This window comes from Arabidopsis lyrata (genome assembly GCF_000004255.2).
Source record: "Arabidopsis lyrata subsp. lyrata unplaced genomic scaffold ARALYscaffold_7, whole genome shotgun sequence".
NCBI lineage: Eukaryota > Viridiplantae > Streptophyta > Magnoliopsida > Brassicales > Brassicaceae > Arabidopsis > Arabidopsis lyrata.
Window position 1 is genome coordinate 18,085,931 of NW_003302549.1, and position 25,899 is coordinate 18,111,829.

The 25,899-nt window shown below is 35.4% G+C and overlaps 4 protein-coding genes and 2 long non-coding RNA genes across 8 annotated transcripts; 5 read left to right on the plus strand and 1 right to left on the minus strand.

Annotated features, from left to right (window-relative positions):
* The first annotated feature begins 4,769 nt into the window (after positions 1 to 4,769).
* LOC110226072 lies at positions 4,770 to 5,326 on the plus strand. The gene is made up of 2 exons (XR_002330202.1): positions 4,770 to 4,947; positions 5,027 to 5,326. It is a non-coding gene; the product is annotated as an uncharacterized LOC110226072 (long non-coding RNA).
* A 388-nt stretch (positions 5,327 to 5,714) lies between these two features.
* On the minus strand, positions 5,715 to 8,488 carry LOC9304481 (uncharacterized protein At3g43530). Its single transcript, XM_021018455.1, has 6 exons — positions 8,175 to 8,488; positions 7,837 to 8,001; positions 7,018 to 7,742; positions 6,762 to 6,923; positions 6,447 to 6,669; positions 5,715 to 6,298 (listed from the first exon to the last, which is right to left on the minus strand). Exons 3-6 carry the CDS (start codon positions 7,471 to 7,473, stop codon positions 5,715 to 5,717), a joined length of 1,425 nt encoding a protein of 474 aa, XP_020874114.1. The 5' UTR covers positions 7,474 to 7,742; positions 7,837 to 8,001; positions 8,175 to 8,488.
* Positions 8,489 to 8,755: 267 nt separating this feature from the next.
* Positions 8,756 to 10,558, plus strand: LOC9306492. Its single transcript, XR_002330701.1, has 3 exons — positions 8,756 to 8,943; positions 9,954 to 10,039; positions 10,411 to 10,558. It is a non-coding gene; the product is annotated as an uncharacterized LOC9306492 (long non-coding RNA).
* A 1,445-nt stretch (positions 10,559 to 12,003) lies between these two features.
* On the plus strand, positions 12,004 to 13,657 carry LOC110226518. The gene is made up of 2 exons (XM_021018456.1): positions 12,004 to 12,655; positions 12,800 to 13,657. The coding sequence occupies exons 1-2, from the start codon at positions 12,004 to 12,006 to the stop codon at positions 13,579 to 13,581; spliced, it is 1,434 nt and encodes a 477-aa protein (XP_020874115.1). The 3' UTR covers positions 13,582 to 13,657.
* Positions 13,658 to 13,827: 170 nt separating this feature from the next.
* LOC9304482 (protein ENHANCED DISEASE RESISTANCE 2) lies at positions 13,828 to 23,271 on the plus strand. 3 transcript variants are annotated; one of them, XM_021017528.1, is made up of 23 exons: positions 13,828 to 14,250; positions 14,750 to 14,824; positions 14,977 to 15,030; positions 15,332 to 15,397; positions 15,587 to 15,645; positions 15,878 to 15,954; positions 16,397 to 16,525; positions 16,961 to 16,995; positions 17,534 to 17,634; positions 17,701 to 17,796; positions 18,020 to 18,096; positions 18,692 to 18,763; positions 19,227 to 19,397; positions 19,749 to 19,951; positions 20,377 to 20,443; positions 20,796 to 20,971; positions 21,296 to 21,397; positions 21,649 to 21,696; positions 22,068 to 22,211; positions 22,291 to 22,386; positions 22,577 to 22,678; positions 22,803 to 22,889; positions 22,971 to 23,271. In XM_021017528.1, the coding sequence occupies exons 1-23, from the start codon at positions 13,963 to 13,965 to the stop codon at positions 22,974 to 22,976; spliced, it is 2,331 nt and encodes a 776-aa protein (XP_020873187.1). In that variant the 5' UTR covers positions 13,828 to 13,962; the 3' UTR covers positions 22,977 to 23,271. The 3 variants fall into 3 exon arrangements, with proteins under 3 accessions (XP_020873187.1, XP_020873188.1, XP_002868410.2); XM_021017529.1 differs by having other exon boundaries at positions 20,802 to 20,971; XM_002868364.2 differs by having other exon boundaries at positions 18,032 to 18,096.
* A 1,701-nt stretch (positions 23,272 to 24,972) lies between these two features.
* On the plus strand, positions 24,973 to 25,899 carry LOC110226519 (extensin-2; the record flags this gene model as incomplete). Its single annotated transcript, XM_021018457.1, has 1 exon — positions 24,973 to 25,899. A coding segment is annotated over exon 1 (759 nt), but the record flags the coding sequence as incomplete, so codon positions are not given.

Here is a 25,899-nt window from a genome sequence, read left to right on the forward strand (position 1 = left end):
ATTTCCAATGGATTGATTATATAGATGTCATGTGTCTCATTTGGAAATTTACTAATGAAAAATAATCGGAGAGAATTGACCGCAAACCACAAAACATAGTAAATCACACTTGAACTGAATCTAAAACCATGAATTAGTAGCTTTAGTTTAGACTTTAGACAATATAATATCATGAATTTAAGATTATTAAGTATATTACGTAAGGTTCGATCTTACTTCTAATATGACACTGCAACATTTTCCACACTAATTGTAGATACTTTGTTTTTCGGTGCATTGATATTGTTTGACAAAATTGTACATAACGATGCACCTTGGAAAAATGAAATGGGACACCAACCAAATGTATAAAATAGAGTAAAACTTTTACGGAGACTAATCTCTGGAGCTCCTCAAGCTTGACTTAATGATCTATCTACTCTCCAAAATTCTGTCATACTCTTATACTCTTAATGAAAGTTTAAAACCCATGTTTGCCCTTAATAAACGGACCAATCAAAAGTGAGAGATTTTCGACCAATCAAAACAGAAACATTTTTAACCAATCAAAACTAAGAGATTTCAGACCAATCACAAACCAGCTCATGTATTCATCGGGACAAAATCAATCAAAACTCAAAATCACCACGTCGTCGTCGTCTTCACCTCGTCGTCGTTCTTCCACCATTGAAAGTGAAGCTTTAATCTCTAGGTCAGTTCCTATTCTCTTCTTCCACTTCTAACATCGAGTCTTTAGTTTATTTTTGTATAACTGTTTGAAATTTGGAGATTTCTATTAGATTTGATAGGGTTTTCAATTGGTGTTGGTAATTAATGGACATTGTGTTGGTAACTATGTATTATGGGTCGATTAAGACACTTTAATGGACTATAGTAGTTGATTCGTTGTTAACAGTAGGTAGATTAGTGTTTTTGGTCCGAGAATCGATTTGCAAATAGAGTAGAACATGTAAACCTGGGTATAACTGAAAAACGTGGTATAACTGTTTGAATTAGTATATTTAATATTTTTGAGAAAACTTGGGTATAACTTAAAAACGTGGTATAACTGTTTGAAGTAGTATCTCTGGTATTTTTTGAGAAAATCTGGGTATAACTAAGACACGTGGTATAACTATTTGAAGTAGTATATCTGATATTTTTGAGAAAACCTGGGTATAACTAAGAAACGTGGTATAACTATTAGAAGTAGTATATCTGGTATTTCTGAGGTAACTGTTAGAAGTGGTATAACTGGTAATATTGGTATAACTGTTAATGTATTTTTTTTTTCCAGGAGAATGAGCAACCTTCCAATTAACATACATTTTGATTATGATGGATATTATTCAAAAACCGGAGATGCATATCAATGGAATCCAAGGGTACCTGGCTTGTATGGTCTATCGTTTAGGACATCATCAATGGAGGAGATTACTTATTCGCGGTTAGTAGATAAGATATGCATGAAGATGAGGATAGATGAATCTACAACAAAGGTGAAATTGAGTTACATTCCATCGGGAGTTCAACCTCCTACATATTCGTATATTTGGAATGATGATGATGTATATGTTTATCTAACAACGTTGGATAAAGAGAAAAGAAGTGTCTTGCATGTAGAAGTCAGTAATGAGTTGGAAATAGTTCTGTTAAACGAGCAAGAGTCGAGAGTACATAGAAGAAGTTCAGTTGGTGTGAATTTTGCTGAGCAGATTTCCGATGGTATAGATAATGATAGAGCTAATGTTGATGCCGTAACTCTTTACGCAAACGAGCCACTAGCAGAACAACTTTCTGAGCCTTTGGAGCCACTAGAAAATGTTGTTATCAGAGATGTGGAAAATGGTGTTGATAACAATGCGGAAAGGAGTACGGAGAATGATGGTATTTGTGAATATGTTGAGAAGCCACGTGCACGCCAAAACGCTAAGTTTAAAAAGCCATGGGAAGATGGTCTTGATCTAGTAATAGGTCAAGAATTTTAAAGCAAGAATGATGTGCAATATTTAGTTGAGACAGGAGCAAATCTGAATTTATTTGGAGTGTTTACACTCAACTCGGATACGCAGCGGTATGTGGGTAAGATGTGCTGAAGAAGGTTGTAAATGGTATGTACGAGCTACAAGGGCTAAGGATTCAACTCGATTCTCGGTTCGAACATATAGGAAGATGCATATATGCTCTCGGTCGACTACTGCTACGGGCATAAAAAAGAGAGGCACACCACGTTTAGTTGCATCTGTATTACATGATGGTTTTCCAGGTAAATTCAAGACCCCAGATCCTAAAACTATCATTGGTCTTGTTCAGGGAAAACTTGGTACAACAGTGTCATACTCGACTGCTTTTAGAGGAAAAAAACTAGCTGTTAGTGATATTCGTGGTAGTCCAGTCGAGAGTTTCAAGATGATTTATTCTTATTTGTATATGTTAGAGAAGGTGAATCCTGGAACAAAAACTAGTGTTGTATTAGATGAAGAAAAAAGGTTCAAGTACCTATTTGTCGCTTTGTGGGCTGCCATTGAAGGGTTTAAAGTCATGAGGAAAGTGATTATTGTGGATGCAACATTTTTGAAGACTGTATATGGCGGTATTCTTATTTTTGCCACAACTCAAGATCCGAATCATCACCATTATCCCTTAGCGTTTGCTGTAGCTGATAGTGAAAAAGATGTTACTTGGAAGTGGTTTTTTGAAACTCTGAAAACCATCATACTTGGATAGTCCTGAATTGGTCTTCATATCTGATAGAAATCAAAGCCTTATCAAGGCAGTGGCTGAAGTGTACCCGAGCTCTCACCATGGAAACTGTATCTATCATTTGTCACAGAATGTGAAAACAAAAGTTACACATAACAGAGAAGACGCTGCTAAAAAATTCAGGGAAATTGCAGCCATTTGTACAGTTTCTGAGTTTGAGAATGAATATGCAGATTTCAGAAGAAGGTACCCTAAGATAGCCACATATCTTGATGATAAGACCGATTTAGAAAAATGGGCAAGGTGTCATTTTCCCGGAGTAAAGTACAACATAGATACCAGTAATGCGGTTGAATCTATGGATGGTGTTTTTAGCAAGGTGAGGGGGTATGCGCTGTTACCTATGATAGATTCAATTATTGAAAAAATTGCAGAATGGTTCTGCAATAATAGGACAGAAGCCATAGGTGGATCAAATGCACAGAAACTTGTTCCTTTTGTGGAGAATGACATACACGAAACATGTGAGGTTGCAATCAAATTAACGGTGAAGGAGCTTAACACCTACGAGCTTCAATATAGTGTTATTGGTCGCGATGGTAAGACCTATGTGGTGGATTTGAGGAATAAAACTTGTTATTGCCGTCGTTTTGACTTGGACAAATATCCTTGTGTACATGCAATAGCCGCTACGATGACTCACTTGAAACAAGAAAATTTAACATCGGAGGTACGTAGTTTATATGATTTGTGCACGAAATATTACTTTGTTGAGCTTTGGGTTATGGCATATGTTAGAACGATTTTCCCAGTGCCGCATAGGTCTGAGTGGGTTATTCCAAGTGAAATCCAAGAATTGTACGCATTCCCCCCGGTTCATGTTGTAAGAAAGGGTAGAATTCAAGAAACTAGATATCCATCTGTTGGGGAACGACGCCAAAAGAGTAAGCGTGTGGAAGGCAGAAATTTGGAGAGGTGGTTTCCAGAGCGGGAAGGTGGGAACCAGGGAGGTGGCCAAGATTAATGTACTCAGTATTTTTATTTATGTTTCTGATTTCGTGTTTTGATGTACTTTCTGGTTTGGTAAAACTTGGATAAACTTGGTTTCGTAATGGTACAACTATGTATGTCTCTGATCTCGTGTTTTTATGTACTCTCTGGTTTTGTAAAACTTGGATAAACTTGGTTTCGTAATGGTACAACTATGTATGTCTCTGATCTCGTGTTTTTATGTACTCTCTGGTTTTGTAAAACTTGGATAAACTTGGTTTCGTAATGGTACAACTATGTATGTCTTTGATATCGTATTTTTATACACTCTCTGATTTTGTAAAACAAGGTTTGTAATCAAATTAGTGTTACATAATCAAATTTTGTAAAGAAATAGACAACTTAGTGTTACATAATCAAATTCAAGCTTTGTAATCAACATTTGATAAATAAAATTTATATGAAAATCCTAACACATGTTAGTTTTCTACATGAAAGTCCTTATACTTTTAAGATGTCTTACCTTTGAATCCCCATGTTGAATGTCAAAAGTCTGAAAAATTAACATTTTACACATTTTTTTGAATGAATATGTTTGAAATTCACCTCATATACATAAAATCATTTGTACAACTAATAAAAATTAATATTAATCAAAGAATAACTAATTATACAGTAAAACCCCAAAATGTACAACTGTTTGTATATAAGTACAACTTGGAAACTTGGAAAACCTGTGTACAAATGACGGCGCCACGTGTACAAATGATGGCGCCACGTGTACAAATGACGGCGCAATGTGGATCACGTGTTATTTGCCCAAAATATCTAATTTCTCTTTAAAATATTCAATACTTCGTTTTTTCTGAAATTCCCCCCATTTCTTTTTCACCCATTTCATTTCCCTCCAATTTCTGAAATTCCCCCTATTTCTTTTTCACCCATTTATGAAATATTTCTTTTTCACCTCATCCCACGAAATCTACCCTACCCAATTACATCTTCCATCTGAATATCCCCAATTCCATCTCAAATCCACAAAATTCTAAAATATCTTAACAATCCCAAAATCTCTTAACCTTCCATAAAAGAAAGATGAGTCATGTTTCTTCAGCTCCGAGCTCGAGTGAAACCTCCTCTAGTCGAACAAGAGTAAAAGTTGCTGGGATTCCAAAGAGGTGTAGATGTGGCGACGAGATCGTTGAAAAGATCTCCAAATCAGTCCCAAATCCTTACCGCCGCTACTACCGATGCAAATATGCTTATGATAGAAACGTAAAAGTCTCATTGTAAGTTTATGAGTTTTTTGTAGAAGATCACGTTCTCTTAATTCTTTTTTAAATTTTGAATGTAGCTTATGAACGATAGCCATGTCTTCAAGTGGGTGGACGAGGCATTGGTAAATGAGGTAGAACAGTTGGATTTTCAAGTTCGTGTTCTTGAAGAAGAAGTTGCACTGCTAAAGGTGGGACGACAGATAGAAACCAACGAAATTACAAAAATGATGGTACCTTTTTTCGTTGGTTGTCTTCTCACAGTTGTTCTTGTAACTTGGTATTTCTAAGTACAACTTTGTAGTTCTTTTGGACTTGTCTCAAAAATATGTATTTGGCGAATTCTAGTATTGTAAGTCCGATTAAACCTATTTCTCCTAGTCATTGTCTTCTAATTCCTATCTATTTGTATTTAAATTTTGGTAATGTTGCAAAAATAAAACCTAAATAGCTGCATAGTTGTACCTAGTTTAACAAAAATGATGCAGTTGTACATAGTTATTAAAAATACCAAGTTGAACAAACGTACATAGTTTTACCTAGTTTAATAAATATGATGCAGTTGTACATAATTAATAAAAATACCAAGTTGAACAAACGTACATAGTTGTACCAAGATAATAAAAATACCAAGTTTAACAAAACAACATAGTAATACCTAGTTAAACAAAATGCCGCAGTTACCCTACATAATAAAGATACCTAAACATCCACATAACAAATCCTGACACAAACCAACAGCAACAAAAAAGATGTCACATAAAGAGTTTACTTCTTCTTGTTCCTTGTCATAATCGGACTCCTAACCATAACACCCACCTTCTTCTTCGTCACCTTAGCCTTTTTTCCGACTTGAACCTCTTCTTCTTGTTCTTCTGCACTTGTTTTCCTTGTTCTCTTTCTCTCGTACTTCTTCTTCACCTGCTGTCTCTTCTCACTTGACTCTTCTTTCTCTTTCTCTTTATCTCCATCCAAGTCATTCCTTTCCAAATCACCTTCTTTTTCATTATCTCCATCCAAGTCATTCCCTTCCAAATCACCTTCTTTTTCTTTCTCTCCATTATCTCCATTCTCATTCTCTTCCAACTCTTTGTCTTTCTCTCCATCTTCATCATTCTCATTCTCTTCCAACTCTTTGTCTTTCTCTCCATCTTCTCCATTATCATTTTCTTCAAACTCTTTGTCTTTCTCTCCATCTTCTCCATTCTCATCCTCTTCTAACTCAGACGCATTCTCTTTATCTTCACCTCCACTCTCTTCGATCTCATCTTCTTCCAACTCAGAATATTTCTCTTCACCTCTTTTATCCAACTCATTAGCTTTCCCGCTAGCTTCTTTTAAACTCTTCACATCTGATTCCACACATTTGAGTCTTTTATCAAAGCCATCAAACTTCTTATTTATTCTCCTAAAACCATCTTCCAACTGTTTTTGTAGCTGCTCAACCAATCCTTTTTTACTCACCTTCTTCGGAGCAACCTTTCTCCTACTAACTCTCACCCCACCCACAACTGCATTCTCTTGACTTTTCCTCCATAACACGGTTACCAACATCTATATTATGAAGCTCCTCAAAACAAACTTGCTTGTGAACCTTAAATATACGCCTTGTCCAACCATTAACAATCACATCATCAAAATCATCTGATCCATCCTCATTATCCATTATTCGACGCAAAAGTTCATTTTCAGAAGGATTAGGAAGCATGATACTCTCAATTTCCTATGAACACATATAAAAAAAAACACCATTCAATTCTGTACTCTCAATTTCATATGGATATTAAAAATAACAGAAATTTCAGAATCTCTAACCTTTGTTGTACCAAGAGAATCATACAACTCCGACATAGGAAAACCTTTCATACTACTAGGTTTGAACTTCATCTTACACATCCTAGGGCACTCAGGATCTGCTGATACAACATGTTCTCTGAATTGGTTCATTAGATTTGGGATGGCCTCAAATGCTAGAATCTACAAACAACACCAATACATTCAAACTATAGTTATACCAAGTTTTCCAGTTGTACCCAGTCATAATAAGAAAATCCATATTAAAATTACATACCTCCAAAGGCATCACGAAGCTAGGAAACACCCATTGTGCGCCCAATCCTCCATCAAAGTGGTCCAGGAGATGAAAAATATCTTTCATATTATGTTCAAATGCAAATCGGCCCCATGGGAACGTTTTACACCATTCTAGATCTTCCACGGCTCTAAGAAACAAGTCTTCCACAGGATCTGCTAGTGGTCGAGTTTTTCTCTTCCCGACGATCACACTACATAAGAGATATATGACAGCCATCTTCAAACGGTCAGGGTTAGATCTCTTCATCGAGAGTAATTTTTCCTTCACTCTCGCATATGTAACTGTTCCGGTTGCACCAAAATGTTTTCCAGAGAACCTATCGCTGCCAATTGCTTCATAATTTTTTGGATAAGAATGACAGAACAAACAGAACTGAGTGCAAATTCTTGGATAGAATAGCGGATTGGTACACCGTTGACAACAAACCAACATTCCTTCTTCTTATCAAGACAAGCAGTGCGTAGAAGAAGCATCCACATTCCCATTAACTTGTGATTTGAACCCGTATGCATATGGAAGAAGTGCTTGAACTGTGGATGCTCCAAAAACCATTTCAACTCATCAACTGAAAGATGCCCCCGCAAAAGCTTCACCGCTTGATGAATATAACACTTAGATGATAGCTTGAATGGCTTCACATAATCGGAGGGGCTAAAGTACATCTTCAATGGTCGTAGTGGTTCAGTTTCATCTTCAGAATCCTACAATCCAAATCAAGTTACACACTCATCTTACAAAACTTACAAAAGCAACAGATTTATCAAATTTAAATTGAATTTTTACACAAACATATACCATTGAATTTTGCTCCGCTTCTTCATAATCTTCTGGCTCTTTACCGGGATCTTCTCTAGGCAACTCTTCTTCTTCTTCGCCTAGTACTGGGTCTGCTTCATGCTCGGTTGGAACAACCGTTGCGTTCTTGGTCCGAGCCATTTTGGAATTGGACCTCTTTCGAATCTAAAAACAAAACCCCAACATTCAGATATAAGTACTCTCAGATTCAAGATTCTAGACATAAGTAATCTCAGATTATAGACATAAGTAATCTCAGACATAAGTACTCTCAAATTCTAATCCGAAATTTCTTTTGAATTCCAAAGAATTTGAAGCAAAAGACTAATTCCACTTACAGAGGATGACGAAGATGTCGGAATGAAAGGAGAAAGAAGAATCCCAGATGTTAATCTTTGGTTTTGTGGTGTATAGGATGGATAGAAGAGGATGAAGGATAAGAATTTTTTTTTTGTCGGGTTTGATATGTCGACAAAGGAAAAGGGAAGAGGAATTTAGGGTTTTGGAGTTTCGACCCGGTTTGAAGAGAAGTTGGGTTATTTTAACCCATTTAGCTTGGTTGGGTACGTAATAAAATCAAAATATCAAGGTCCCGTATGTCTTTGTCTCCTTTTTCGATTTTTAAAAAATCAAAATTAAAATAAATGTTATAACAAGAGCATTTGAGAAAAAAATTGGCCCCTGAGGAGCCCCTAAGAATTTGATCCAACTTTTACACTTTATGATTCAACTAAATCAACTTTACAAAACCCACTTAACCTACAAAAAATACAACACACAGACTAATGAATGAATTAAAAAAAAAAAAAAAAAAAAAAAAAGAAAAAAAAAAAAAAACTCAAAGGAAGCAACTTTATTTTTATTATTTCTCTCATAGAAAGCTCATCAGAAATTATCTCCCCTTTGTTTCGTTGATGTGTTTTCTCTTCTAATCTCAGGTGAAGGGAGACAACAAAATCAAAGATATAGAACAAAGGATTTATAAGACATAGCAGAGGTAAGAGATACAAATCTTTTCTTCATCTATGGCTGCTATGACCGAGAAGGAAGCTATGGTAGATCCTTTTTTGGTCGAGGCTCTTCAGAATCCTCGCCATCGTCTCACCAGTTTAGTCAATTTTCTTTCTTACCCACGATTCGATTTTGCTTTTTCTCTTTTTGGTTTGATCTGATTTTGGTCATTTCCCTTTCGTGGTAGTGTGCTAGGGTTTCATAGAATTGGGGGGGGGGGGGACAATTATTAGTTTCTCTAATCCTCGATCATTTTTTGGGGTGTTTGGTTCAATTCTATGGTTTATGCTTTGGTGATTAGGGTTTGATTAGATCCATGACTATTAACAATCCTCTTGATTGCTCTATGACCCAAATCATAGTCACTTGTATTTTTAGCTCAATCAGAATCCTCATGATCACGATTGTTTCATAGGCAACATGAACATTGAAGCTTGAGTATTCAAATCACTCTTATTTGCATAACCGTTTGGCTGATGTGATCCTCTCTAAGCTCGTTTGCATATTTATAAGTCTCTTATCCTCTAGTTTCAACACTTTCTTTTTATGTTGAATTTTAATTTTTCTATCTACAAAAGATTCTCTTAAAATGTGGTTGATGGTGATAAAAAGGTTGTTTTTTTTGTTGGTTGGTGTAACTTTTAGTTTTGTCGATGGAGATTGATATACAGAAGTTCTTTCAAAACCCTGAGCAGCTTCAGTTAGAATTCCTGCCTTTTCCAACATCGTACATGCGTTTTGCTGCACATCGAGTTGCTCAGCATTATGTTATACATTTTAAGCACATGTTTGATTGCCCTGTAAGTATAAAATTTTCCACAATACTGCACTCCAGATTTGATGAACCTATGAAGCCTGTTCACTTGTTGTTTCTTAATAGTAGTATGAATCAAAGTACCCTATATTGAAGAGAATAAAATCGTGTTAATAATAGGATCTTTTAATGATAATTATAAGACTGTAAAGAGTATAAGATTTAGTGAAAATCGAATCTATACTTACATATGTATAAGAGTGAATCATTTCCATTGTTTTCTCAGTGTATTGCGTGTATTGAGACCACATATGCATGATTTTAACTTGGATTCTCCATCCTGTTTTGAAAGGTTTGATGTCAGCAAGATCGGTCGATGCAAGCTGTGCTGCCATATTCTTTGAAGGAACAGGAAGAGAAGAGTTCTCGCTTTAAAAGGTGAGTGAGTATCTTCTACGGCATTTCACATCCTATATTTATAGTAATTCAAAGTCAGCTACATTTTTTTTAGGGTTTAGAAAATCATATCAAAGAGAATATTTGCGAATAAAGATTGTTAAGGTATATGCGTCAGTTGTTCCGATTTGAATTAAAAGATTTTGATATTTTTGGTAACAAAAAACCGTTTAAGTGATTAAATCAAATTTGAATTTATTGATTTTGATATTTTAAGTAAAAAAAGTAATAACTGGATTCGAATATAAAGAGATTTGTTCTTATTTACTAATCACAATATATGGAATTTGCTTATTATAGAAATATATTTTAAGTTATTGAATCTAATTTGTTCAAACTTCATATTTCTGCAGATCTCAAACATAAGTTTGCGAGCATAAGAAAGGCCTTTATCTCCTAAGCCCATTAAGATGACACTCGCAATTATTATTGATCCAAATCCCCACGTTTCAGGATCCGCGTGTTTTACCAAATCACTATGGATCTAGATCCGGCCCGAAATCCAAGGTCCGCGTTGAAGTGAGCATCAAATTGGCCATTTTACCCTCCGACGAAATCTTTTTAATTGTCTTAAAATGCAAAAATCTCAATGGCATCCTTTGTAATTATTTACACTTTATAAGGTTATTTATTATCCAATGCTTCCCAATTAATAGTATAGATAACCATTTTTTTTTTGGGAGTAAATTTCACATTCCTAGTAAAAAAAAAAGAGAGAGTACAACCCACAAGTCTTCCACAATCCTATTTACTTTTATTTTTTGTTTTTACGTATTTGTTTCCTATTTTTTCACCTTTTTTTTTTTTTTTCTAACTATACATATTATTTTGAATTATTGTATTGTAATTTGTAAATAGATAAAAATTTGTTTCTAAGGGTCGATTAGGCATGACCACGGTTACGGTTATTACGGTTATGGTCGATTAACCGCTGGTTACGGTTATAAATTTTCTTTAACCGTAACCTTAACCATTATATATACGGTTAAAACGGTTATGGTTAAATACGGTTACGGTTACGGTTACGGTTAAATACGGTTACGGTTATTTGATGATTACGATACGGTTAATATCGTAGGTAAAATCTTACGAGTTACCTAACTTTTTATACTACTTTGAATAGAATAAAAAAGTATGTTATAAACCAAATTTTCTTCATTTTTAGCAATATAGCATTAGAACATATTTGTTTGAGAAAAAAACCATTTTTCCTAACGTAGATTTTTTAATGTGCGGTATCATTTACTTTTTTTGAAAATCTTTATCTGAACATTCGAAATTTGTTTTTGCATCATCCGCATCTACAATCATATTTTTAAAGTTTTAACTATGCGGTTAATAGTGCGGTTAACCATGCAGTTAACTAACGGTTTTGACACGTTTACGGTTAATTGACGGTTACGGTTAGTATATTTTTTTAACTGTAACTAATCTGTTTTGACGGTTAACGGTTACGGTTTTAACTGTTTTATACGGTTACGGTCCGGTTACGGTCCGAAATATGGTTACGGTTAGTTTTTGGTCATGCGTAGGATCGATGGATCATCGTCAAAAAAAAAAAAAAAAGAGGTCCATGGATCTAAAAATTATGAATGCAAGCACCTTCCCCTTTTGGGCTTTTAGAAAGTTGAATAAGTCTACGAATGGTCTCTATCAGTTTATCCCACTTGCAAGGAGATGAGTGACTAAATTGGGTTCAACACAATTAATTACTTGCAGGGATGGTTGATAAACTAATATACACTGTTTACATAGTAATGTAAGAAAAAAGAGAAAATACACTGTTTACATAAAAAAAAATAATTGGATTTTTTTTGTTGGGAAAGTTTTCTACTTTATTAACTGAAGCGTATTTAGTGAAATTAACTTACTTTATGATAGCCCTGCAAAAAGCAACTGATCTGGATCCTGTGCTGCAACATATTCAACCAAAAATCACTGCAGAAATGAACCAGCAGCTCACTAAGCCAGTATCTGAAGAGGAGATCTTTAAAGCTTTAGCTGCCATGAACGTAGACAAAGCTCCAGGGCCTGACGGGTTCAATGCAGGCTTCTACAAATATCATTGGAATACAATTAAATCAGAGAGATGGTGTCAATGGATAATGAAATGTGTTACCACAGTCACATACTCAGTGCTTATTAATGGATCTCCTTCTAAGAAGATTATCCCTAGCAGAGGACTGCGTCAAGATGATTCTCTTCTTTTTTGTCAAGCAAATGAACAAGAATGTCATCAAGTCCTACAACTACTTCAAACTTATGCTACTGCTTCCGGCCAGCATATTAATTTCCAAAAATCTGCCATATTATTTGCTCAAATACGACGCTTTTGGTGGTCTAGCATTAAAGATAAGAAGAAGATTCCATGGGTTGCATGGAGCAAGCTCACCATGATGAAACAGTATGGAGGCATGGGCTTTAGAGATCTTTCTCATTTCAATATTGCTCTATTGGCAAAGCAAAGTTGGCGTTTGTTAAAGGAACCTCAGTCTTTACTCTCCCGTGTTCTTAAAGCAAAATATTTCCCCAAAGCTTCCCTGCTGGAAGCCACAGCTGGCCACCGCCCAAGTCATGCCTGGCGTAGTATAGTGCAAGGTACATCTCTTATAAAGCAGGGCTTAAAGTGGAGAATAGGTAATGGTCATACAGTTCGGGTATGGCATGACCCATGGATTGACAATCCTCCGCGTCCACCAAAAAGTTTGGTAAATATTGCAAATGATAATTTGACAGTTTCAGGACTCATAAAGCCAGGCACATCATCTTGGGATGATGAGAAGCTACAGGAGATAATCTGTCCTCAAGACACTCAGCTTATTAGGAGAATACGATTGAGGCTCCTTAAAGGCCCTGATATTCCTACATGGATATTTACTAAAGATGGCCAGTATACTGTCAAGTCTGGATACCATCAACTATCAAAGCCACATCCAGACTGTTCCACAGTTTCAGCCCAACTCCAAGCGAATATTGCTCGTAGGCGCATCCAAATCTCCCCAGACTGCCTTTTTTGTGGTGATGTTGCTGAAACCGTTCCCCATCTTTTCTTCCAATGTCGGTTAGCAAAAGAGATTTGGGAGCTATCACCTTTACAAATATCATCAGATGGTTCTTGGCTGGATCCAAATAGCAGAGCAGGCATTGGTTGGGCCCTCTTTAATGAAAAAGGACGCTGCATTCTAAAAGGATCCTCATCCATTGATCCTACTAATTCAGCTTTGGAAGCTGAGGCCATGGCGCTGAGAGAAGCCCTCTTCCAGATAAAACGACTCAATTACCAAAATGTCACTTTCTATGGTGATTCTAGTACGCTATACAATTATTTGGAGGAGTCAGCTACACAAAATCAACGAAATCCTGGGCCATTGGAGATTCAAGGATATCTTGAAGATATATTGGCTATGGCGAAGAGTTCTTATGATTTCAAGTGCGTCGGTCGACAAGTCAATACCATAGCCGACATGCTAGCTCGCAAAGCTAGGCAACAAAACTTACCATTTGTTATCTCGTGGATCCATTAAATGTATGTCTTAAATTTGTAAACCGAACACTATTATGTAATTTCGTTCCTTACCTAATGGAAAATGTGGCCGTCAAAAAAAAAAAACTTACTTTATGATGCTTGCCGGTAATGGTATGTTATAATCTCACCTAAATTTTGTTTTAATGCAAAGTCTGAAAATGGCTAAAACACAAACATTCACCTGACGTGGAGGGTTTTGATTGGAGGAACTAAATTCGTCGCAGAGTAGGCTCAGAATCAATGAACCCAAACCCAACAAACTCCATAATTGAGAGACAAACCAAAGAAAAAAAGTGGATTCTCGAAATTGAATGAAGCAACGAAATCGAATCTAGCCGAATTATTGTTTCGCGTTGATTGATTGATCCGGTGAAAGGCGATGACATCGCCTGGATCGAAGAAACTTGTTACCTCCGACGGATCGGAGAAGGAAGTTTCCGGTAATCTCGGAAAAGTTAGCTTTTCCGGAGATCTTAATGATAGTGGAAGCAGTAGCCGTAGCAGCAGCGGCGGCGGCGGAGAAGGAGGAACGTTTGAGTATTTTGGTTGGGTTTATCATTTGGGTGTGAATAAGATCGGTCATGAGTACTGTAATCTTCGTTTTCTTTTCATTAGAGGCAAATATGTTGAGATGTATAAAAGAGATCCTCGTGAGAACCCAGACATTGTATGTGCTTTGATCCTTCTTCTCCTTTAATCTTTTTTTGTGATTTCTGGATTGTTTGGAATTGTTTTTTTTCAAATTCTCAAAATTGATTGAATCTTTAGGAAATTAGAAGAACTAATTGTGTTTTTCTCTTCGTTGGCTGTTGAATTTTTTTGCTTGGTTTCCTTGCAAGTTTCAGAGGAAACTCCTTTTCTCTGCTTAGTTTATGTGAATGGAAGGTACATGGTATCAGAAATTTGTATGTGTCTATAAGTGTTGTTTCTTGGCTATTTTGAGCCCTTTTTATTGAAATGAACTTAAGCAAGTTTTTCATGCTTTTGAATTTCGATATATTATTTTATCGAATACATTGAATTCAATGTTGCTTTTCTCAAGGATATAGTGCTCTACTTGATGTTTGTTGGTCTCTATATTTTCCTTTCTTTAGTTTGAAATGGATATGCCGTTTAGATGTGTGTTGATATTCTATTATATCCATTTTGTCTATTTGTTTGTCTAGAAACCTATAAGGCGTGGTGTCATTGGCCCTACAATGATGATTGAAGAGTTAGGACGTCGCAAAGTGAATCGTGGGGTAGTACTTTTCAATCTCTACTTCTATAACTGCAATCTGCGTAGAATACAGATCTGCTATTCCCTATCTTGTATATTAGTTATATGTTCCAATGAGAGACTAAATGGAAAAACAGGTACACTTACTAGTTTTATTTCTATTATATCTTGTAGGATGTCTATGTCATAAGGTTCTATAACCGGTTGGACGAGTCAAGAAAAGGAGAAGTAAGTTATAATTCAATCTTTGCAATAGCCTTGTGACAAATGCGCAATAGACTTAAAGCTTGCCACTGTGAACATTAGTTTGTTCTGTGGTAGGCCTATGATTTTTTTGTGTATTTTCACACTTGGATGAACCAAATAGTTAACGTATAGAGTTAATATGGTGATGTTCAATAGTAAGCTATTTTGTTATCTTGAAAGTGTATTTTAGAATCTAAAGTTAGATTGTTTCTACCAAGTATATTTGCCTAACGCAGGTGCATTAAGTAACTTTTTTTTCTTCTTTCTATAAACTGTATTTTAGATTGCTTGTGCTACCGCTGGAGAAGCCGTGAAATGGGTTGAGGCTTTTGAGGAAGCAAAGCAGCAGGTATTCAGGAGACTGCTCAAGTTTTATAGTATCATGTAATGTATTGAAATTTTCTATAGCATATGATTTGTTACATTTTTTCGTTAATTTTGCTTCTTGTTGTTGAAGCATTTATTTAGTGTCTATTGGGATGAGGTATCACAAGTTTCTTTTTTTCTTAAATTCTGACTTCTGCTTTCTCTTTGGAAGGCTGAATATGCACTTTCGAGAGGTGGAAGCACAAGAACAAAGCTAAGCATGGAGGCCAAGTATGATCTAATTATCATATGATTAGTGCTTTAGATGATATTTCTTAGTAGCTAAGTATTTCCTGTTTTGGGGGCACTAATTGTACATATATTGAGAAGATGAGGCTCTTCCAGCAGAAAATGCATAACATTGGGATGTTATATTCTCTGTTAACCAGATCAAATTGTTTCAAATAGCAGAAGTCCACTGTTAGTCCACAATTGCTGAATCACACTCTATTTTCTTTTGAAGCATCGATCTGGAAGGACATCGACCTAGAGTACGACGTTATGCTTATGGATTAAAAAAGCTTATCCGAATTGGGCAAGGTTTATTCTTTATCTCAAGTTTATGGGCTTGCTTAGCTTCAGAATCTTACTTTGTGTGTCCATTTATACAAGATTGTGTGTCCAGTTATACAAGATTGTATGCCCAGATTGTTAAAAGTTCATTTGTTGGTATATAGACTATAATTATTATCGTAGTTTATGCGGGAATCTCCAAATTTGACATTGGGAAAAAAAACATTACAATTCATTGCCTGTTTTCCTTGTTCCCCCTCTCTTTGGGTTGGGCACATGCAAAATGACATATTCTGATTATTTCTACATTTAAATAGATCGACACCGGATTCAAATATATGTTCCGTATATAAGTGAAACTGTAGTTATAGTTTAATCTAGTGCTTATTCATGATTCAAGAGATAAGGTTCACCTAAAAGTTACTTCTATTTTAAAACAAAGATGTATGATAATGTTCTTAAATGACAGGTCCAGAGACTCTTTTGAGGCAATCCTCTACCTTGGTTAATGATGTTAGGGGTGATGGTTTCTATGAGGGTGGTGACAACGGAGATGCAATCGAGGCACATGAATGGAAGTGTGTTCGTACAATCAATGGTATGTTTGGCGGTAAACTGTAGAGTTTTGATATCAGACAACCTACGCATTACAAATTTTTCATCTACATAACGAGTAATGGGGGTCAATTTGAATGTCCCCACTTATAAACACTTATAAAACATGCATTAAAATGATTTTTTTTTTTTTTTTTGTGGTGTCTCCTTTTGACTATGCATACTTCTCTATCAGTTATAAAGAGGTAATTGTAGAATACTCATAATCACCAAAAAGATGCAGACATACTTGTCCAGTTTTTTAGGTTGGCTGTTTTTCATCTCTATGAATCTGAAGGATGTTTGGAAATATAGTAGTACCTGACGTTCAGAATTTGGAGACTATAAGGCCTAATCACATTGAGATTGTTCTTTTGCCTTGCATGCTCTTTGATACATAACCTTCAATTATTTATTTTTTCTGATTCATTGTTTGCAGGTGTTAGGATTTTTGAAGATGTGGCTAACTTCAAGGTATATTTAATTTTATTCAGAGAATACGTTTCCAACTATATAGGCAGATCTGCTTGATTGAAAATTAAAACCAATGACCTAAGAGATTGGTCTTTGGGTTTAAAAAAGCAATTTGTACATTGGTACATACCATTTACTATCTAGCTGTTAAGGACATGTAGAGAGTGTTTTGGACGTAGTATAGGTTAAGTCCATAGAAATTCGCATTCGGCATAAATTCCTTGCAAGAATGCATATTGCAAAAAGTTCGACCTTGAGAAAGCTATCAAAGAATGAGTTGAGTGTGTTTCCTTGGATGGTGGCTTAAAAAATGGTGTTTCGTTGTAATCCCATGTTGGTCAAATACGGTATTGGTTTATAGCTGGTTAATAAATGGGCATTCTGGCCTTGCAAGTTAGCTTTCGGTGACTTCTTGCCCTTGATTATGGTGATTGGCATGGTTGTCCCAACTTACTAGGTGTTGGAAACTTTTTGGGTATTTTGTCATTCATGAATTAAGTGGGTTTCATGGTTTTGTTAAAAATGATTTCTTCTTTAGGCTGGTCGAGGAGTTCTTGTGAAAGCAGTTGCTGTAGTTGAAGCTAGTGCGGATACTGTGTTCGAAGTGCTTTTGAGCATTGACAAACATCAAAGATACGAGTAAGCTCATTTCCTTGAAAATATAGATGTCATCTGTTACTTAGACCTTTCTAACTATCCACACAGGTGGGATGCAGTAACAGGTGATTCGGAAAAGATAGACTCATATGAGGGCCACTATGATGTCATTTACTGCGTATACGATCCTAAATATCTTTCACGGTATGTCGTTTAACTGAAAATTCTGGTTTTCCTTAGTGACACACTGGTCACTCTGTATTTTCTAGTGAAAAAGACGCATTCGTTAAAATGTCTTGCTATCTTTCCTCGATCAGATGTTCGTATTCTCCAGTTTCGACATGTTGTACAGTTTCTGCATATATCACTTAATTCGGTGGATAGTTTTGCGCTTACATTTTTTTCATTGAACTGATTGGTTAAATAGTATATTTTGCAGATGGCAATCGAAGAGAGATTTTGTCTTCTCTAGACAGTGGGTTCGTGGGCAAGATGGGACATATAGTAAGTAGAGAGCAATACTATTCTAAATAACGCTTTCTTATATATTTTGATGTCTGTATTAAAAGTAGTAAATAAGATGTAGTTATGCCACTAGTGGTTACTGAATTGTCTAGGCTGTAGGTGTTGAATGTAGACAAGACTGAATTGTCAAGTGTATGAATGATACAAGGCCAAATTAAGTAGGTTAATGTTCGTTCGATGAATTTCCGAACTAAACGTTAATACCCACCCATGAACATTATTATTAGGTTACAACATCAAATACAAAACAGAGAACAGTACAGAAAAATAGAATTCAGATTGTATTGTTTCTCTCTTGTTCTATGATCCCTGGGGAAGACATGTTAATCATGTATAGAAGCTAAAATAAACCTACATCTAAATCTGAACTTCACAGTTACAGATTTTGTTAATTTCTGTCAGCTCACTGCCACCTAGAAAACTTAGTCATGTATTCTTCTCTCTGATATTAGTTTTGAATGATATCTTCTTACCCATGCGACCTAGAGACTCATTTAATTCATTATTATTCTTTTGAAAACGAATATCCATTGACTATCTCAAGCTATTCTCTCATGATGTATTTTTTATGCAGCAATCTTACAGTTTCCAGCAGTGCATAAGAAACGGCCTCCAAAGTCTGGATATCGACGTACAGAAATTACGCGTAAGATATTTTCTTTTGATAACCTCTATGTCCGTAGTGTTTACTTTTTTTTTTTTGCTATGCTGCATGTTTGGTTGCAATGCAGTAAATGTGAACCTTGTTACTATCCAAAGTGTTTCCAACACTGATCTGATCGGGTACTTCAATAGCCAGAGGTTCTCATGTATACTTACTTGCTTGTGATTACTTGCCCATCTGTCTCTGCAATAGTGTTGAGTTCTGCAGCTAGCTCACAAAATCTTGAACAGAATCATAAGCTCTTGGGGAAATATTATTGGCTTGTTAACCATAGCATGTGGGATTACTGTTCTTTTTTATTTTTACTTACTTTACGATGTTGCCTTTCTTCTGTCTCACTGGATCAGTAATGTTTTTGTTACTACTGGCTTACATATCGCCTAGAAAGGCATTTTTGCTCTGCTTCTTAGACCTTTCATCTCTGTTTCGTTCTTGTTGATTTTAGCATCCACTTGGGAAATCAGAAGCTTGAAAAAGCGCAGCGATGCAGAAACTCCAAGTTGTCTTGTAACACACATGCTAGAAATCCACTCTAAACGTTGGTGCAAATGGAAGAGGACTAGCTACTCAAAGTTTGAAAAGACTATTCCATATGCATTACTCCTCCAAGTAGCAGGTTAGATGCATGCTTTATCTCCTTCCAGATCTTACTTAGAGTGTGAACACAAGAAATGAGTAGAAAGTCTAGTTGTGATATTTGTGGTATATATGATATCTGTTGAGGAATGAAGACTCTTGTGAGCACATCTGAAGATTAGCAGTCACTATATATCTGCACTTGTTTGGGATAATAATACATGTAGTATGCTTCGCTTTTGTGACAATTGGAAGCTTTTTGTTTTGGGCATAGAAGTTAATAAACTTTAGTTGGCATGCTGTTGAAAGTAAATGCTTGACCTCTGACTACATTAGATGTCATAAGTTCCACACGGTTTTTTGTTTCATTTTCTCATTAATGGTATATCAGGTCTGAAGGAGTACATTGGAGCAAACCCAGCCTTCAAGTATGAAACTTTCGCTACGGTTGTCCAGTCCAAGTTCCCAGATGTCCCTAATGGTGAATATGTAGATGAAGAAATGGAGGAGCAGTTTTATGATGCCACGGACTCATCATCTGATGAAGAGGATGAGGAGGAAAGCGATGAAGATGATGAAGATCAGGACAATAAGGTAACTACTTGGTTTTGATATCCTCTTGCCAATCTATAATAGAGTAAAGAATCATGAATTGGAAAAAAAAAAAAAAACCAGAAGCCCTTTCTTATTGTAATCAGAAGGATTAAAATAAAACACCCAAAACACAGAAAGTGTTTCCCTATAAACCGATAAACCTTCAAAGCCCTCTCTAGCTTTGGATGAGTCCCACAGACTGGATTTCATCCCTAGATATACTAAAATGTAAAGACAAAGCACTCTAGGAGAAGGAACTGAGGAAAATAATTTCATGAATTAGGAAATAGAAAGTGTACTTACCACACATAATCTAAGATGTTCAAAGTTCCTATTAAGTATTTGTGTACAGCCCATGAGGTGAGCAACTTGTTCTGAAATTATTGAAATAATGGAGAATTCTGTTGTTTCAATGTTAAAAACAGGAGATTAAAGTTAAACTGAAGAATGTTTCATGGGCAATTGCTAGCTTATCTTTGAAGCGACCTAAAGGTTTTCTCTTTACTTTTTACTAGTCCATTAAGTTACCAATGGCTCACATAGGGAATATAATGGATCAATATATATCTGTTCTTGATCATAAGTTCGATAGTATATGACACTATATGTATATGCAAGCATTTTATATATAATAACAAATTACTTTTATTTAGATGAGATTGTAAAATTCTATATAGCTGTTGTAGTTACCATTTCGTAACTGGTCCATTCTTGTGTTCTATGTTTGAAGAAAAGGGACCAATTTATAAATTTACAAAAAATTGATGCAGGTTAGAATTCAAAAGTACATATCTATATTTTTACAATCTAGTGTATTAATATATCAGCTCTATTTTTACATTAGCTCCAGGCGCAAGTAATGTATTAGACGCTAGTGTTGATCCTGTGAGTATCGATCCAAGTAAGTTCCAAGGATCTCTGCGCAAAGGAAATGGTGATAAAGACTCAAATTGCTGGGATTCTCCTAGTGGCATGGGGTTTATGATCAGGGGAAAGACCTACCTAAAAGATAATGCAAAGGTAACTTTGAAATTCTTGCATCTACTTTAATATTCTACAGTTGATTTCATACATCACTTGAAATGGAATAGAAAACAATGAAGGGTCTGTTTCTTAGATGCCACTGCACTCAGGTCATCCCTGACAGAACCATGAACTTCTTCTAATATACTGATTTTGGTTTCTTTAAATCTGTCAACTTAGTGTACTACTGCGTCTATTAATTTTCTAGATTGATTTCTGATTATGAACAATTTTGCTCTTGTATTGGATTATCTGAGAAGTGCATGGTTCTCTCATGTTAAATTGTGTTCAAATTTAATAAAATCTATTGTCCAATTTAAGGTGATGGGTGGGGAGCCCCTTCTAACACTTGTATCAGTGGATTGGTTCAAAGTTGATAAAGCTGTAGACAACATCGCCCTGCATCCAAAATGTCTTGTCCAGGTACTCCCTTGAGCCTTTGCGTCCTTCTCTCCTATTAAAAACCAGTATTAAGTGTGACTTGTCACCGTACCTCAATTTACCATGAGGTATTGTATATACCCTCTTTGCCTTGTGGCTAAGTCTGGTGATACTTTCTAAGTTATTGATGAGTTAAAGTGTGTTGGAAAAGTAAGAAGAAAACATACAAACATTATGTATATGGAAGTTTTCTCATATGGAAGAGCCTGATATGGAAGTTTTCTCATTCGTAGTCGGAACCTGGGAAAAAGCTGCCATTCATCCTAGTCATCAATCTTCAGGTGTGAATACTATCTGCAACATAAACTCTATATATATTTCAGTCTTTTTCCAAACGTTTGTTTGAGTAGGCGAGCGCTAATGTCCAATTAGAAAGTACCTCAACCCATACGTCTCAATACTAATATATGAGCTTTTATTTAAGATTGTGACGCTAAACCTCTTGTTCGTTTTTGTTTATTCGTAATTAACAATGTGCCACACGTATATCACTAATAGTTTATAATATTTTGGAATTATGATAGTACATACTACCATCACCAATCATTTTTCCCTACTTAAAGTCTATCTAACTCTAATATTTATTAGTAATTGTGGGTCAAGTTAGTCTCTGGAAGAAGTCAAAATGCTCTCTCTTTTTTTCCCTCTTCAGGTACCAGCAAAGCCTAACTATTGTCTGGTACTCTACTATGCTGCGAATCGTCCTGTAAGCAAGTCTTCATCCCTGGGAAAATTTGTGGATGGGAGTGACAGTTACCGTGACGCAAGATTTAAGCTGATCCCAAGTATTGTTCAGGTGAGGAAACTCTGCTTTTCTCGTGTCCACTGAAATATCATAAACTTAGTTACATTGTAACAGTCATGGTGAATCACAGGGATATTGGATGGTCAAGCGGGCTGTTGGAACTAAAGCCTGCCTGCTCGGTAAAGCTGTAACCTGCAAGTACCTGAGGCAGGATAATTTTTTGGAGGTACAAATAGTTTCTACTTCCCTCATTTACATGATAGATATGAACATTGTATTTCACTTATGATCTGGAAGTATCGATATTTCTCGTAAACCATAAAATAAACAGTACATGTCCAACATACAGAACAGACACATGACAATGTGGACAATCTCACACATGGTTGCTGCCTTATGAAATCGTGGTGTTGCAGATTGATGTAGATATTGGATCATCGGCTGTTGCGAGGAGCGTTATTGGTCTGGTCCTTGGTTATGTCACAAGCCTCATTGTTGATCTCGCCATCTTGATTGAGGTTTGTTTGGGGTCTCAACTGCTAGACTTATTATATCTTTAAACAAGAGTGCTTTAACATTTAGTTGAACATCTTTTTGAATGCGATCATCGGTTAAATGTTCAACTATCAAATACAAATGCAGGGAAAGGAGGAAACCGATTTGCCAGAGTATATCCTTGGGACGGTTCGACTTAACCGAATAGAGCTGGACTCAGCCGTATCGTTTGAGGTTTGAGATTTGATCGAGAATTTTATCAGATTGCAACAATGACATTGTCTTTCTTAAACTCATTGCAATCAAAAACTGCAGGAATGAGAACAGCCAGTGGCAACTAAAACATCTGTCTTATGGATTGCGACCCTTTGGCCAAATAGGGACCATAAATTCGACAAATGAATAATAAAAGATTGAACATTACAATTTTTTTTTCTTTTCTTTCAGAAAAGTTCTTTACTTATAAGTTGTAACCTAAAGCATCAACAAACGATGTGCTTTTGTCGTCACAAAACAATTAAGGAGCCATATATTTAACAATCCGAAACCAGGATTTTAGATATTGTAAGATTGGAATAGTGAAGATGTTTAGTTTTAACTTGGAATAGTTTATAAATGGTGGAACTATTTTTTTTTGGACAGTAAAATTAAAATAAAATGGTGATACATAAATAAACTTTGCGTGCGTCACAATAATATTTCGAAACAAGTATCTACATTATGGCTAAACAATCTTTCAATAAACGGGTTTCTTTTCTTGTTCTTGAAACTAATCTATATATAATAGCAATCTAATAAATACCATTTGCACATCTGAACGGTTGCGTCTTTTTGTCGCAACCTTTCGTTAATTTTTTTTTATAAACTAAAATAAATATTTTACGGTTATTTATTTTGTATAAATTGCATTCCGAATGTCTTCTACGGTTGTGTCTTTTTATTGTAACCGTTCTTAAACAGTTAAACCGCTTATTCGAATCATTGCAATATTTTGTTTATTTTACGAACAATTGCAATCTTTGGTTTATATATCTAGTTTATTTCACGAACAATTGCAACCTTTTTGGTTTATTTTATGTATAGGTATATTTACATTTAATTATCTACCGTCGAGTCTCTCGATATAACTTTTCATAAATTATTATATTTTATTTTTTATTTTTTAATGATCAAAATGTATTTAAATGAGATTGTAACCGTTTAATTGAACCGTTGCAACATTTAGTTTATTTGAAAAATCATTGCAATTTTTGGTTTTGTTTTATGAACCGTTGTAATCTTTAGTTTATTTGACGAACTTGACAAACCATTGCAATTTTTGGTATATCACAATATTTCGTTTATTTTTTTTTTAAACTAAAAAAATATATTTTACGTTATGTTTTTTGAGAAAGTTGCAATTTGAGTAAATGTTTTATACAGTTGCATCTTTTTATTGTAACTCTTCATAAAACGGTTGCAACCATTTAGTTGAACCTTTGCAACATTTAGTTTATTTCACGAACAATTGCAACTTTAAGTTTATTTTATAAATCTTCATAACATTTAATCATCTACCGTCAGTGTAACCTTTCGTAAATTATTATTTTTAATTCTTAATTTAAAATTATTAAAATGTATTTAAATGAGATTGTAACTATTTAATTGAATTGTTGCAATATTTGGATTATTTGACGAATCATTGCAACTTTTGGTTTTGTTTTTCAAACTATTGTAATCTTTAGTATATTTAACAAACCATTGCAATATATGGTATATTTGACGAACCGTTACAGATTTTGGTATATTTGATATCTACGGTCACGTCTCTCGGTTAAAGTTTGTCATATTTTGTAAAAAATATTTAATTACTAAAATATATTTAAATAAATTATTGTTACTGTTTAATAACATAGTAGCATTTGGTTTATTTGACGTTGAATATTTTGGTTTATTTATCAAACCGTTGTAACCTTTGGTTTATTATTTGATGTTTTTTTTTGCATTTGGGAATAGTTTTTTAGTTACAAATTAATGTTTTTCTAATATTTATATACTTGATAAATGCTTGTGAGGGTTTTCTTTATCATAATTATTGTAAAATATATATTGATTTGATATTAAAAAAAAAAAAATTAATACAATTCATTATGATTTTTCGTTTGATTTTTTTTAAAACGATTTTTGAAATATATTCCCCCGCGACATCGCGGGGTCCCGAGTCCTAGTTAAGTCAATATAAATCAAACAAACAAAATATGAAAACATAATAAACCTATTGAAGGTTGCTAGAGAATCTAATAATTTTTTCATACACCCCACACATTACTATTTTTCAAACAAACAACTTAGCACGTATAAATGTATTTGAAAGTGCCAAACACGAACCCAAGTTGGGAAGATATTATAATATTTACACACATAGAAAAAAGATTATATAAAGGACTTTCATTTTGAAGTAAATCATAACAAAAACGAAGAAACAGAAAGAGCAGCGGCAGGTACGATGAGATCCTCAAGAATGATGATGCGAATGCACAGCTTGGTTTATGTCGTGGTCTTGAGTGCCATCGCGGTTACGGTGACAGCATATCCGTACTCATCCCCTCAAACACCACACTACAATTCCCCTGTCCACAAACACGAATCACCTTATTCACCTAAAAAGTATTCCCCATATTACAGTTCATCACCACCACCTTATTATTCGCCTTTTCCAAAGGTTGACTACAAGTCTCCACCACCACCATACGTCTACAGTTCTCCACCACCTCCTTATTATTCTCCTTCTCCAAATGTTGACTACAAGTCTCCACCACCACCATACGTCTACAGCTCCCCACCACCTCTTTATTACTCTCCTTCTCCAAACGTTGACTACAAGTCTCAACCACCACCATACGTCTACAGTTCCCCACCACCTCCTTATTACTCTCCTTCTCCAAAGGTAGACTACAAGGCTCCACCACCACCATACGTCTACAGCTCCCCACCACCTCCTTATTACTCTCCTTCTCCAAAGGTTGAATACAAGTCTCCACCACCACCATACGTCTACAACTCCCCACCACCTCCTTATTACTCTCCTTCTCCTAAAGTAGACTACAAGTCTCCACCTCCACCATACGTCTACAGCTCCCCACCACCTCCTTATTACTCTCCTTCTCCTAAGGTAGACTATAAGTCTACACCACCACCATACGTCTACAGTTCCCCACCACCTCCTTATTACTCTCCTTCTCCAAAGGTGGACTACAAGTCTCCA